This window comes from Ascaphus truei, chromosome 3 (assembly GCF_040206685.1).
Source record: "Ascaphus truei isolate aAscTru1 chromosome 3, aAscTru1.hap1, whole genome shotgun sequence".
In the NCBI taxonomy this organism is placed as follows: Eukaryota; Metazoa; Chordata; class Amphibia; order Anura; family Ascaphidae; genus Ascaphus; species Ascaphus truei.
This window is the reverse complement of record NC_134485.1, coordinates 249,701,621-249,714,980: the sequence shown is the minus strand read 5'-3', so window position 1 is coordinate 249,714,980 and position 13,360 is coordinate 249,701,621. Positions and strand designations below refer to the sequence as shown.

The window sequence follows — 13,360 nt, the reverse complement described above, 5'->3', positions numbered from 1 at the left end:
TTTAGGTGAGCTCTGTAAAAGAAGCAATAATGAAGGTGATGAATGTTGTACTGATGTTTGCTGATCGATGGCATGCTGGAATAGGAGCGTGGAAGTAAGACCATATTTTTAAAAATCCATTACTTCCCATAACAATGCTGGAGGATATTTTTGACAGTGAACAGAAGATTTACAGTAGTTTTGACCAAAACCAAAGTTGCCTTTCAGTGTCTATTTTTGTCAAGACCTGCCAATGTTCGCATTGTATGAAATGTTGCATTTTTGTGCTCCTTGGTAGCCCATAAAACCGTTTTCATTTTCTTTCACTCGCGCTCCCTTTTCCTTTCGCTCGCTCCCTTTTTCTTTCGCTCTCTCTCGCTCCCTTATTTTTCGCTCGCTCTCGCTCCCTTTTTCTTTCGCTCGCTCTCGCTCCCTTTTTTTTCTCTAGCTCCCTTTTTTTCTCTCGCTCCCTTTTTTTCTCGCTCGCGCTCGCTCCCTTTTTTTTCGCTCGCTCTCGCTCCCTTTTTTTTTTTCGCTCGCTCTCGCTCCCTTTTTTTTCTCGTTCACTTTCTTCCCACCTTGAAGTTAGAATTTGGGTTAGGGTCCTTGAGCAAAAAATCCACAAAGCTCCAATAAATTTAGCTTAATGTCAGATTAAGCCTTACAGCATATCTTCAGAGGCCGATATTGTAACATTAAGCCATTTTCTCCCATTAAGATCGTTGCATTAACTATAATGGCTATTGGTGAAGAGATGCAAAATAACAGTTTACCCTCACATTGCTTATCCAAGGACGTTAGCGTTGCTGTCACACCGATCCAGGCCCTTAAAAAAAGGACTTTTCAGGGAGAGTCTAATTTAGTAAAGTACCCATTGACTTGTATCTCCCAAAACACTCCTCTATACAACATGTGGAGATACCTGTGAAGTAGAAAAAGCAAAGTAGAAAAAAAATGTGATGCATCAATAATTAGAGAGAATTCCATCCATAGCAGTAGGAGGAGTAGGAGATACCTGTGAACACACCTGAGGTACCTGGGAAATATGCTAATTTTAATGTGCAAAGCGTAGTCAAATTAATTATATTTCCCAGGTATTTCGGCCTTGTCTGGATGACAGTTAGGCTAAGACCAACTTTAGGTCACGTTATTAGAAGATGACACCACGTTATGCTACAATATCGTGACGTTAAGCCTATGCTAATGACATCTACAACGGCTGTTGTTTTTACATATAATTAGCTTGGTGAGTGTGCGTTAACCGCAAGGAAAATAACGTCTGTTACTGTTTTAGGTAAGTCACAATATGAGCCCTGAATTAGCAGGGCTTTGTGAATCCGGTCCTTAATCGGGTTGGTGTTGGGGTAGGGTCAGAATTTGTAATATGGGTGTGGTGAGTTATTTTTGTTTAGTGTAGTGATGGGGCTACTTTTTTGAGTCAGGGCTATGGTTAATATTTTGGTTGGGTTTTGTGTTTTAGAAAAGTGTTACGGCTAATGTTTCAGTGAATAATCATAGTTTGTGTTTTAGGTTTAAGGTAGATCGAACTTTCGTTCTTGGTAGCAGTTTTGTTTTTGGGTAGGGATCTTATAGTTTGGCATAAGACCTTTTTTTCATCATTTTTTGTTTTTCTTCCATTTGCAAGGACAAAATACAGATATTTAGTAGTCACTTAATTTTTAAACCTGAGGTTGTCTAGTTAATAAGTATATAGCTTTACTAGATTATGTTTTCACATTAATTCTTCGATTAAATGTGTTATGGCTTGGTTAACATTGTACTATTTTTTTAACATTTGTTTTATATCTGCCTATTTGCAGCTCTAATACTGGTTAAGTTCATGCAGCGTTTACTTGACTGTTTAACTTTTGCCCAGAAAACAATAAACCACATTCTCTTTCTTTCCATGCTTCTCCTCCTTTCTTCTGGGGATATCTCTCCCAATTCTGGTCCCTGCCTTATTCCTACTGTACATGCTCCCGTTCTCGCCTCCCACATGCAACTTCTACTCCTTCTGGTGTCAACCCCTCCAACCTCATACCCATCCCCTGTCACCCTCCCTCCTCTCTCCCTTTCTCCCGTGCCCTTTGGAATGCACGCTCCCTTTCTAAAAAGTTCCTTTCCTGTGCATTACTTATTTTTCTCTCATTCACTGCTCCTCTTTGCTATAACTGAGACTTGGCTCACTCAATCTGACTCTGCTCTGGAAGCTGCCCTCTCTTAAGGTGGCATTTCTTTCTCCTGCACTCCGTGCCCTGATGGCAGGGGTGGAGACGTGGATCTCCGCCTCTCCTCTATGTGCCATTACCAAACCCTTCCTATTCCTTCTTCTCTTGCTTTTCCCGCCTTTTGAGGCTCACGCTGTCCAGATATTTTCTCCTCTCCCTGTCCACGTGGCAGTCATCTATCCCCCACCTACCTCTACTCATCCCTCTTCTGTGTCTCTCACTTTGAATCCTGGCTTTCTTTCTCACCTCAGACTCCCCTGTTCCTCTCCTTGGGGACTTCCACTGCCATATTGATGACCCCTCTCTCCCCTGGGCTTCCCGCTTTCACTCTCTAACCTCTTCTTTTGGCCTTCAACAGTGGACTGCAGCCAGCACCCACAAGGATGGCCATTACCTAGATCTGGTCTTCACTAAAAACTTTTCTCTCTCCGATTTCTCCATTTCCCTCTTTCCTCTCTCTGACATAACCTCATCTCATTTTCTCTCTCACTTCTCCCCTTCTCTACCTCCATCTACCCCTCGTTTCTGCAGAGACCTGCACTCTATTAACCTACCAGCTTTTGACTCCACTTTACTCTCCTCCCTCTCCCCTCGCAGCTCTGCTCCAGACCCTGATAACCTGGTCAGGAACTGCCCTATCCTCCTCTCTTGATCTACATGCCCTGCTTTCTCTCTGCTATTCTCGCCCTTCTAAACCCAGACCATGGCTAAATTCCCACACGCATGCTGCGTTCCTGCACTCGTTCCTCTGAACGCCTCTGGAGGAAATCTCACGCTCTCGCAGACTTCCTTCACTACAAATTTATGCTGTCCTGTTTCAACTCTGCCCTCTCTCAAGCTAAACAAACATACTTTTCTTCACTAATCAACACGCACAAGTCTAACCCACGCCAACACTTCTGTCTTTGACTCCCTACTCAGACCACCCTCTGCTGCCTGTTCTTCCTACATCTCACCTCAGGACTTTGCCAACTATTTCAAGGAAAAGCTGGAATTCATACATAATGACATCCCCTCTGTATCCTACTCCCATCCTACACCCCTTCATTGACTCTCTTTCCACTGTCACAGAGGAGAAGGTGTCCTTGCTGATCTTCTTCTCCCTCTACTACCTGTTCTCTTGACCCCATTCCCTCCAATTTCCTTAAACCTCTTGCCCCTACTATAATCCCTACTCACACACATTTTTTACTCCTCCTCCTACTCTTTTGTATGTTTGAAGGAGGTGGGAAAGGTACCAGTTATACCATTACTCAAAAATAGCAAGCTTAACCCTACCTGTGTTTCTAACTATTAGCCTGCCCCTCTTGCCTTTTGCCTCTAAACTCCTTGAACATCTTGTATTCTCTCGCTTGCTCCACTTTCTTGCCATCTATTCTCTCCTAGACCATCTACAATCTGGCTTCCGCACTGCCAACTCCACTGAAACAGCCCTCACTAAAATAACTAAAGACCTCCATGCTGCCAAAGACAAAGGTCATTATACTCTGCTCATATTACTTGACCTCTCTGCAGCATTTGATACTGTGGACCACCCTCTTCTCCTTCTCTGTACTCTTGGTATTCGTAACAAAGCTCTATCCTGGATTTTCTTTTACCTCTGTCACCGTACTTTCAGTGTCTCGCTAACACCACCTCCTCCTCTATCGATCTCTCTGTAGGGGTACCCCAGGGCCTTGTCCTGTGACTATTTTTTATTTATTTTTCTGTACACTCTCCCTAGGTGACATAATCACATGTCTTGGGTTCAAATATCACCTCTATGGTGATGACAAACAAATTTACTTTTCAACTCCTGACCTTACAACTGCTGTACAGACTAAAGTTTCTGAATGTCTTTCTGCTATATCATCCTGGATGGCCCTCTGCCGACTTAAAATGAACATGGCAAAAACAGAGCTCCTTGTACTTCTTCCCAACCTAGCCCTACTATCTCCTTCCACATTACTGTTGGTTGTACTATCATTCACCCAGTAGCAGAAGCACGCAGCCTACGGATCACACTTGACTCCTCCCACATTCTCCTCTCACATTCAAAGGGTAGCTAAAATCTGTTGTTTTTTTCCTCCGCAATATTACAAAGATACGCCCTTTCCTCTGTTGCTCGACTGCTAAAATTCTGACACAGGAACTCATTCTCTCCCGTCTTGATGACTGTAACCTCCTGCTGTCCGGCCTTCCTGCCTCTCACCTGTCTCCCCTACAATCTATCCTAAATGTTGCTGCCAGAATCACTCTACACTTTCCTAAATCTGTCACCGCGTCTCCCTGCTGAAATCCCTCTCTTGGCTTCCTATCAAATTCTGTGTCACTCAATTCTCCTCCTCACTTTCAAAGTTTTACTCTCTTCTGCTCCTCCTTACATCTCATACCTAATTTCTCGCTATACACCATCCCAAATCTTGTGTTCTGCTCAAGGATGTCTTCTCTCTACCCCTTCTGTAACCAAAGCCCTCTCCCGCTTTAAACCTTTCTCACTGACTGCCCCACACCTGGAATGCCCTTCCCCATAATATCCAAGTAGCACCCTCTCTATCCACCTTTAACTCCCACCTTAAACCAAACCTGTTTAACGAAGCATATGAGTAACTCCATGGCTGATTCATGCCTCATACGTAACCCGTGGCCCCCTGCAGACGCACTTGCCAGAACACCCTACTACTGTCTCTGTCCGTTCTTCGTACCTACCAATTAGATTGTAAGCTCTTCGGGGCAGGGACTCCTTTTCCTAAATGTTACTTTGTCTGAAGCACTTCTTCCCATTATGTGTTATTTGATATTTATATGATTGTCACGTGTGTTACTGCTGTAAAGCGCTATGTACATTAATGGCCATACATACATGTAGTATTGCACACTGCAGAACCTGCTAAAAAGATATCATTTGTTTGGGAAGATTTCAAAAATATATTTAGCTGGGCTTGAAGACTGTTAGTATTAAAATGTCTTGAGCAATGGACGTTGCCATCAAGGACACACATTTACCCTTTATTACAAGAGGTTTCTTAAATTGTGTTGCTGTTTCTTTACTGCAGGATGGAATCTATTGTGAAGATGGAATCTGACTTTACAAATTGCCACAAATTTCTTGTGAAAGTACTAAACAAAGCAGTCTGCAGAGGATCATTTCCCCACTGTAAGTGTAGAGTTTAATTTATACTTCACTCCACATGCTCGGTGTGCATATATTTGCCCTGCGCTGCAGCTCATACAGTATCTTTACTTTTCACGGGAAGACTTAGTAGCCTGCAATACTTATGTCTTCCACACCAGCAAGTGTGAGATAGAGCAGCACATATGAAGAAACAGAAGAAGGAAAGTGAAGGAAAGGCAGATCAATAGGCAGTAAATCGAAAAGTTCCATAAGGAATTGTAGCAGTTTTTGTTCCCTTATACCTCCATCCCACATCCTCCTCAGCCCGATGTGAGAGGTGAGCAGCATTTTTCATACGGATATACAGAAGGTCCTTGCAGCTCTTCTTGCTCATTTTAAAGTGGGGAGATTTATTTTAAATCATCTTTTGTTTGTTGGCTCCCCATAGCTAAAAAAGAAAGGGGATGGTTTTCCAAATTCCCAGTCACACCCCCATGTGCAAACTTGGATGTATAGAAATATATTTATTACCAAAAAAAAAAATGATACTTTTCAAACGCCATTCAATATACGGTTTTAATTTTGTATTTATTTTGCTTTTCACAGTGGAGTCTCTTGCTTTGTCACTAATGGCCGGCATGGAACAAAGTTAGCCGCAGCGTGAGCAGAATAACAGACAATAACAAGGCTATCACTCTGCATTGTATTTCTCATGTGGGATTACAGCACACGGGTATACGGGATGTATTTCTGCTTGTGTATGTATTGTAATTGACCATATTAAATGTCGACATAATGTATTCAAGAAAAATGCATTTGACACTTTTAGTAAACAGAAAGTCATGCCATTTTATGTACTAATCAGAGTAAAATATATTTCTTTTTCGCATCACACACAGTCCCACAAGACTTTGCAGCCAAGTTGTACCATTTTCACATATGTAAATAATTATAAATATGAAAGTATATTTATTCAATTTGTAATGTCATTTTGTAAAAAAACATCTGATGTGTAAAGAAAATATTAGCTACCTGTTTTCTCGTGTTTTTGTATAAGTGTAAAGTGGAATTAAAATATACATGATTATGGTTTTTCTAGTACAGAGTTGAGTGTTTATTTGTCATTTGCACACTGAAAATAAAACACAAAGAATTGTCCTTTAGTTTGAGTCTAGGTTTTGGAGATGGCCCAGATGCTGAATAGCCATTGCCTGTATTCAGCAGTGATTACTGAGCAGCGTTTTGGTTCTCAGTGAATGGTGAGCTCAGTTGCTTGTCACTTTTGTTGTACACAGATTTTCCTATGAAAGGCCAAGCATACATTTCTGAAATAAAGAGAATTAGTCATTGTTACAAAGTGGGCTGTTTTGGGCGAAATTAGGACAACCACCATGGATGGATGAGGGTCTACTCTGCAGCTGTCTACACATCTGTCAATATTGTACATAGATTTCTGATTTGTTAGTGTATATAATTAATATTTTAGCATTTTATAACTAAATGTAAGTTAAACACGCATACCATCTCTTTAAAATCCTATACCTGCTAATATTTTTTTTTCTTGAACGTGTGTGTGTGTGTGTGTGTGTGTGTGTGTGTGTGTATAAAGATGTAGGTCCCTTTATTCTTAACTCACTAGTGTTCATGCATGATATCGCCAACGTGAGTTAACGCATGACTTACCGTGGCCCTTTAAATAAACGGAACGGCTGGTAACATCACGCGATCTCGTGACTTTTAATGTGCTTGTGTTTAGGATAAAGAACGCTACATATCTAAACACATTCATTTTGAAGTTTTATGTTTCATGCTTCTAGTGGATTTCCTGCAAGGGAGGAAGGAGGGTTGTGTACTTCAAAATAACCCTTCTTACTTGTGTCCTTCAACACCTTTGGCTCCACAAGTCTGCAAATAGCAAATTATTTTTGCTTGTTCCTGATCCCATTTCTGCTATATTAACAAACAATTATTTGTCTGTTGCATTGCAATACAATTCTGTTCAATTTATTTCTGGAGGAGGAAGACCGTAAAAATGTTTCCCATATGTTTAAGAAAAGGCTTTAACTATTTGTCTTGGTCATTTTTACTGCACCATAAGTATATGCTTACTGTTCTTTTTATGGCTGCAGTCTAATCGTGTGTGTGTGTGTGTGTGTGTGTGTGTGTGTGTGTGTGTGTGTGTGTGTGTGTGTGTGTCCTTTGTCTAGCAAAGCAGAAGTACATATTTTATTGGAGTTGCATAGCAAACACAATGACTGTCTTACAAAGATATAACAGAAAACAAAGGGATCTCAACCAGCAAAGAGGCGGCAAAGGGTAGCCCCCAATTATATGCACACAGAACAGCTACAGCGGTGAGAGTTTGAACCCCTTAGAATTTTCAAATATTTCAAACTTAACATGCTATTAGATCTTAATCTGCCCTAATAGATACAGATAACCTGATGAAACAAATGACATAAAACATGATACCATTTGAACAGTTATGTATCCACAAATGATTCAACATTTAATATCCATATTTGAAAAGGTATGTGTACCTTTAGATTCAGTATCTGACGGCGCCCCCTTGAGCAGCAATAACTTCAATTAAGCATTTCATATAAGTGCTGGTCAGTCTCTCACATTGGTTTTTGAGGAATTTTGACCCATTTCTCCTTACAGAACTACATCAACTCTGTGACATTTGAGGGCTTCCTTGCAAGGACAACTCGGTTCAGTTCCTGCCACAACATTTCAATGGGGTTTAGGTCCGAACTTTGATTAGACCATTCTAAAATGTGTAATTTCTTATTCAGCCATACTTTTGTAGTTCTGCTTGTATGTTTTGGATCATTGTCTTGCTGCATGACCTAATTTTTGGTTCAGCTCATGAACGGATGGCCTGACATGCTCCTCTAGAATCTTCTGATACAATGCAGAATTCATGGTTGTGTCAATGATGGCAAGCCGTCCAGGTTTTGAGGCAGCAAAGCAGCCCCAAACTATTACACTCACACCATTATGCTTGACGGTTGGGATGAGGGTCTTCTGTTCGAACGCAGTGTTTGGTTTTCACCAAACAATGTTTCTAATTGAGGCCAAATAGTTCTACATTTGACTTGTCTGTCCAGAGAACACTGTTCCAGAAGTCTTGTGTATCATCTATGTGCTCTTTGATGAACTTCAGACGGGCAGCAATGTTCTTTTTAGAGAGCAGTGGTTTCCTCCTGGCTATCCTTCCATGAACACTATTCTTGTTCAGTCTTTCTTATAGTCATGAACACTCACATTAGCCAAGGCGCGAGTGGGCTGCAGATCCTTGGATGTTACTCTGGTTCTTTGTGACTTCCTGGATCTGGATGATTTGCCAGTTTGTTCTTGGAGAGACTTTGGTAAGATGACTGCTCCTGGGGTAGAGTGTCTGTGTTCTTGAACTTTCTCCATTTGTCTGGCAGTAGATTGTTGGAGTGCCAAATTCTTAGAAATTGTTTTGTAACCCTTTTCTAGACTGACGAGCATCAATAACTGCTTTTCCAAGGTCCTCAGACATTTCTTTTGATTGTGGCATGTGTTTCCTAATTATCACCTTTAATTTAGCTGATAAAACCAGGATTTCACTTATTTTTGCACATACTCTGACTCTTAATTACTAATTGTTTGTCTAATGCATACATAATTTAGTTTGAGAAGGCATGGAATTGGTTAATATAAACCCTATTGGATATTTAAGAAAAGCAAAGGTTTTGGTGAGGAGATCGAGAAATCAGAAAGGGAACAATTTTTAGTAAAGACCAGGTCTAGATAATGACCATGCTTGTGGATACTGGAATTGATCCATTGGTGGAGGATAAATAGAGAAAGTGAGATGCCCAGGAGACTGAGGGATCATAAATATGCTGGTTGAAGTCCCCCAGTTAAAGGATAGGAGAGTCAGAGGACAGAAAGAAGGAAAGCCAGGATTCAAAGTCAGAGAGAAAGGAGGAGGTAGAGGATATAGAAGTAGGCCATCTGTAGATGACTGTCACGTGCAGAGAGAGGGTAGAAAAGCTGGACAGAGTGAGCCTCAATGGAAGATAAAGAAACAGATGGAGGCATAGGGCAGAGATGATTATTGGCAGTGGGAGGAGAGGTGAAACTTACCAATCTTGATGAATTAACAATTAGACATAAACAATTTTAGCAAGCTCAAACCCAAGTCAGTGAGTAACTATATTATATATATATGTATATATTTATTTGTGTCAATTGGAGTGCTATTTGAATAGTGACCTCAAATATACAGCATGAAACAAAGAAGCCTCAATGCACATCCAATATGACAAAATATTTAGTTTGTTTCTATGTTTTTTAGTATCGGCCATTCAGTTCAATCCTTTGGCCCAAACATTTCAAACCTGCAACCAGGGCCTAGGAGTTTTATGGGGCTCCGCGCAGTGGGGTTTTGGTGGCAGGGCCTCTTACCTTCTCCGGAGTGGCACCTCCTGCTATGTGGTGTCATGTGACATTGTGGTGCCGTCACAATGCAATCCTGCAGGATGAGAGGCCGCTCTCCAACGGCAATCAGAAGGTAAGAGACACTTATAGAGGCCCTGTGCTCTCTCACGGCAATCGGTTTCATTGTTGTGGGGAAGCGCGTGGGGCTTGGTGCATAGGCACTGACGGCACTGTGTGTCAAGGTAGACCCTTTCAGCAGCTTCTACACTACCAATTTTATACTGTCTCTTGTATTTCTTCCTCTGCATAGAGAAAAGTGGAAACAAATCAATAATTATTGATGCATTAAAAAAAAAAAAGACTATTTCTGTAACTTTCTTTTTTCTTTTCTTTGTGAAAAAACACCATGATTACGCGAAACAATCGTCAATCGCCATTCTGCCGTCACTAGCATCTCTGTGTGCATATCGGGAATTTACAAGCAATGTACTTATAACTCGGGTTGGTATCGCGGCCAACGGAGCAATTCTATAGTGAATGCGCTGAGTTTATTTAGGCAGAGTAAATGGTGCATGCGCGACGGAGCACATGGCCTCACGTGTGCCTGTCAGTCGAGGGATCTGGGGACTACAGATCCTCGCGACAGGGAGATGTCGGAGGCGTGGCCGATGATATAACAGCTGGTTTGCCCTCTTTGGGCGAACCGCTCACGTGACCCCGCCGTCGTGAAACAAAGACAAAAATTTGTCTTCAGAAAAACCAGTCGCGCACGTGCACGCTCTATGGATGTTGCCATAGACTCAATGTACTTGATCGCGCTGTCGCAAGCACGATCGCTCTAAGCATGGATGCAGCCTTAGGCCGCGGGCATAGTAGAAAATAGCGTACTGAGCCAGCACACTTACCACCTGCATTTTGTATGTGTATGGCTTTAGCGGGCGCGTGCTGAATTGCAGCCGACATATAAAATTACGTTTTCGTGCTCTCCAGAGCGCAGGGCCGGTCACGTGACTGCAAACATCCAATGAGAACGAGGGACTAGCCCCGCCTCCCACCACGCCTCCGCCCCGCCTCCAAAGCGCGCTCACTGCCAGGACGCAAAAAAACACCAGCTTGAGCAGGCGAGGCTGAGCAGGAGCACGGCTCAGCGCAGCCCAGGGCACCATGCCCGCGGCCTTAGCTATTTCTGTTACAGTATACAGACTCATTCTATTAGCGTAGGAGGGACCTCTATTCCCCCCTCCCATGATCTTATCAGGGCTTATTACAGACTTACCGAGGCTGTATACAACAGAGAATAGCAGGGTCTTAATGGCTACATCTTTAATACTTATGGCAACTTTGGCTCAATTTAACCATATTAGAGACTACATTGTTTCAGATATCAGCTGAAGCAATTTTGAGACTACTAGTGATGTACCGGGTACCCGTAAATTACCTGATTCCCGGTCATATTCAAAGTACCCGGAACCGGCCCAGGACGCTGGGCCCGGTTCCGGGTAATTTCTGTTCTGCTTTGCTCTCTCGGTCCTCCTCTTGGAGAATGGCAGGACCAGAGCAGCAGAAGAGACTTACCTGCAGCCGGCGCCAGAGAGTAAGGAGGACCTCAGCGACATCCTGGTGGTGGTGGGAGCAGAGGAAAACATCCTTCAGCCGATGGCAGCAGAGGACTTCATTCTTCAGCCGGTGGCAGCATATGATGACAGTCTTCACAGCCGGTGCAAGCAGAGGAACGTAACCAGAGCAGGAGTGTTACTATTGGACAGCTGGGGAGGAGCTGCAACGGAAGTCGGAAGACTTTCGGGTCAGACCGCTTGGGTGTGTTCCTCCCCGCCTGTCCAATAGTAACGCTCCTGCTCCGGTCACGTTTCTCTGCTCCCACCAACACCGGATGTGATGGCTGATGTCCTCTGGTTGGCGTTGTAGAGGGAGAAAGGGGGTGGCCCGGGATTAAAGGGGTTACACCCCATTTGGCCATCCCCTGACCTCACCAGGGAGACAAGGGGTTAACTGGGCTAAGACCCAGAACTGTGATTTAACTCCTGTTATGAAATAAAAATGTATATTCCCCTGTTCCCCCTGTTTTATTGTAACATCTGGTTAATCAGTGTCTGCATCACACACACACTGGGATCCATCCTGGAGCACAAGGGTTAATAGTTGTATAGTGATTATAGCCCTTTGTGTAACTTTCCCACCTTTTCAGGCACCATTTTGCAGGCTCCCATAGGCCGCCATTGGAACTCCATGTCTTTCAATGGCGAATCTTGCTGTTGAGTCCTGTTCCTGAGAAGACCAGCAGATGGCGTCCGAGAGGGAGAGCGGCGGTTTCCCATTTGAAAGTCAATGGGCTCATTGACTTCAATGGAGAAATCCTCGAGAGAGCTGTCCAGGAACGAGTTGGCTGCCGTCCAAACCGCTTAACCGCAAAGCGGATACATTTTCAATAGGAGAGCTTTGATCACTTACAAGTCAAGTTCAACGACAAGTGGCGTGGGAATAAACCGTTCTAGGGCACCTAGAAATAAAATTCTTTCTGTCCCTAGTTCCTAGACCTCCCCCCACTCGACCACAACCGGGTCCCCGTATCCTGGACCCCCGATAAGGGTCGAACCAAGAAGAGCGGGCCGCGCCATAGGTTCCAATGGCAGCGGCAGAAACAGCTCAAGAAAAAGGCTGTGTGAAAAGCTGAAAATTGGTAATTAGGCTCCGGTTCCGGAAGGCCCAGCGGATCATGGTTTGGGGTATCTGTAGCCACTGCTCCGGCATCGCTGCAGAACCATCCTTGACCCGCTTCGGCCAACCCGACAGAGTATGGACCCCCTTGAATGTTCGGGACTTTTCCCATAGACTCCAATGGCGGCCAAAACCCATTGACCGGCTACGGCGGGAAAACCCCATTGACTTCAACGGCGGCATCACCCCGTTGAAAGTCTATGGCGGGGATTCCCATAGCCGCCAACGGCGGCGGTTTGCCATTGAAAGTCTATGGCGGCGAAGCCCGTTGTTTTCAATGGGGATTTAGTGAAAAACCGTGATTTAATTTACAGCGGAGATTTGTGTATTAAAATGTGAAACGGGTTTAAGTGTATTTGTGTATCTCCGGTTCCCCAGGTCGTAGCAAGTCGCAAATTGGACCATAGGGTGTCCCAGTTCCGGCATTGAGAACTGGGGAGTTTGGACCTGCTGGACCCAAAGGAACCGGTTATTTTAAAATGTTCATGTTTTATCCAACATACTGTGTTTCAAGGTATGGGTAAAACCCAGAGGAAATTCCTTTGCATACCAGGGTAGCATATGGCCAGAAAGGCGACCCAATGTCTAGGACTTGAGTATGTTTCAAAGGATTTTGTCACCTCCACTGTTTGCATGAGGGTGGCGATTACTCAAACCAGAGCAGTCTTCAAGTGTTCCATTTCACACCTCACAAACAAAGAATATCCTGCCAGGATCCCAAACTGGTAGACTAGCTGGCATTCCTGATGTAGAGGAGGGGTTATAGAAATGAGACCCCAGAGCTCTACTACGCATGTACCAACTAGCAAGGGGGCATGAGTCAAATTGTGTTCCCACGTTAACGAGTGGCTAGAGGTAATTGAAAACCAATCCACGGTACTCAATGTTAAGGATAGGGCACAAAAGG

The 13,360-nt window shown here is 43.5% G+C and overlaps 1 protein-coding gene across 3 annotated transcripts in view; it reads left to right on the top strand.

The window, feature by feature from the left end:
* Positions 1-6,402, top strand: part of TUBGCP5 (tubulin gamma complex component 5) — a 36,558-nt gene extending 30,156 nt beyond the window's left edge. For 2 of the 3 annotated variants that reach the window (XM_075590582.1, XM_075590580.1), the window contains 3 exons: positions 6-94; positions 5,243-5,343; positions 5,908-6,402. In XM_075590582.1, coding sequence (XP_075446697.1) covers positions 6-94; positions 5,243-5,343; positions 5,908-5,954 — 237 coding nt within the window. In that variant the 3' untranslated portion in view covers positions 5,955-6,402. Of the gene's footprint in view, positions 1-5; positions 95-5,242; positions 5,344-5,480; positions 5,639-5,907 lie in introns of all 3 variants that reach the window. The other variant, XR_012799889.1, reaches the window with a different exon arrangement.
* Positions 6,403-13,360: the final 6,958 nt, after the last annotated feature.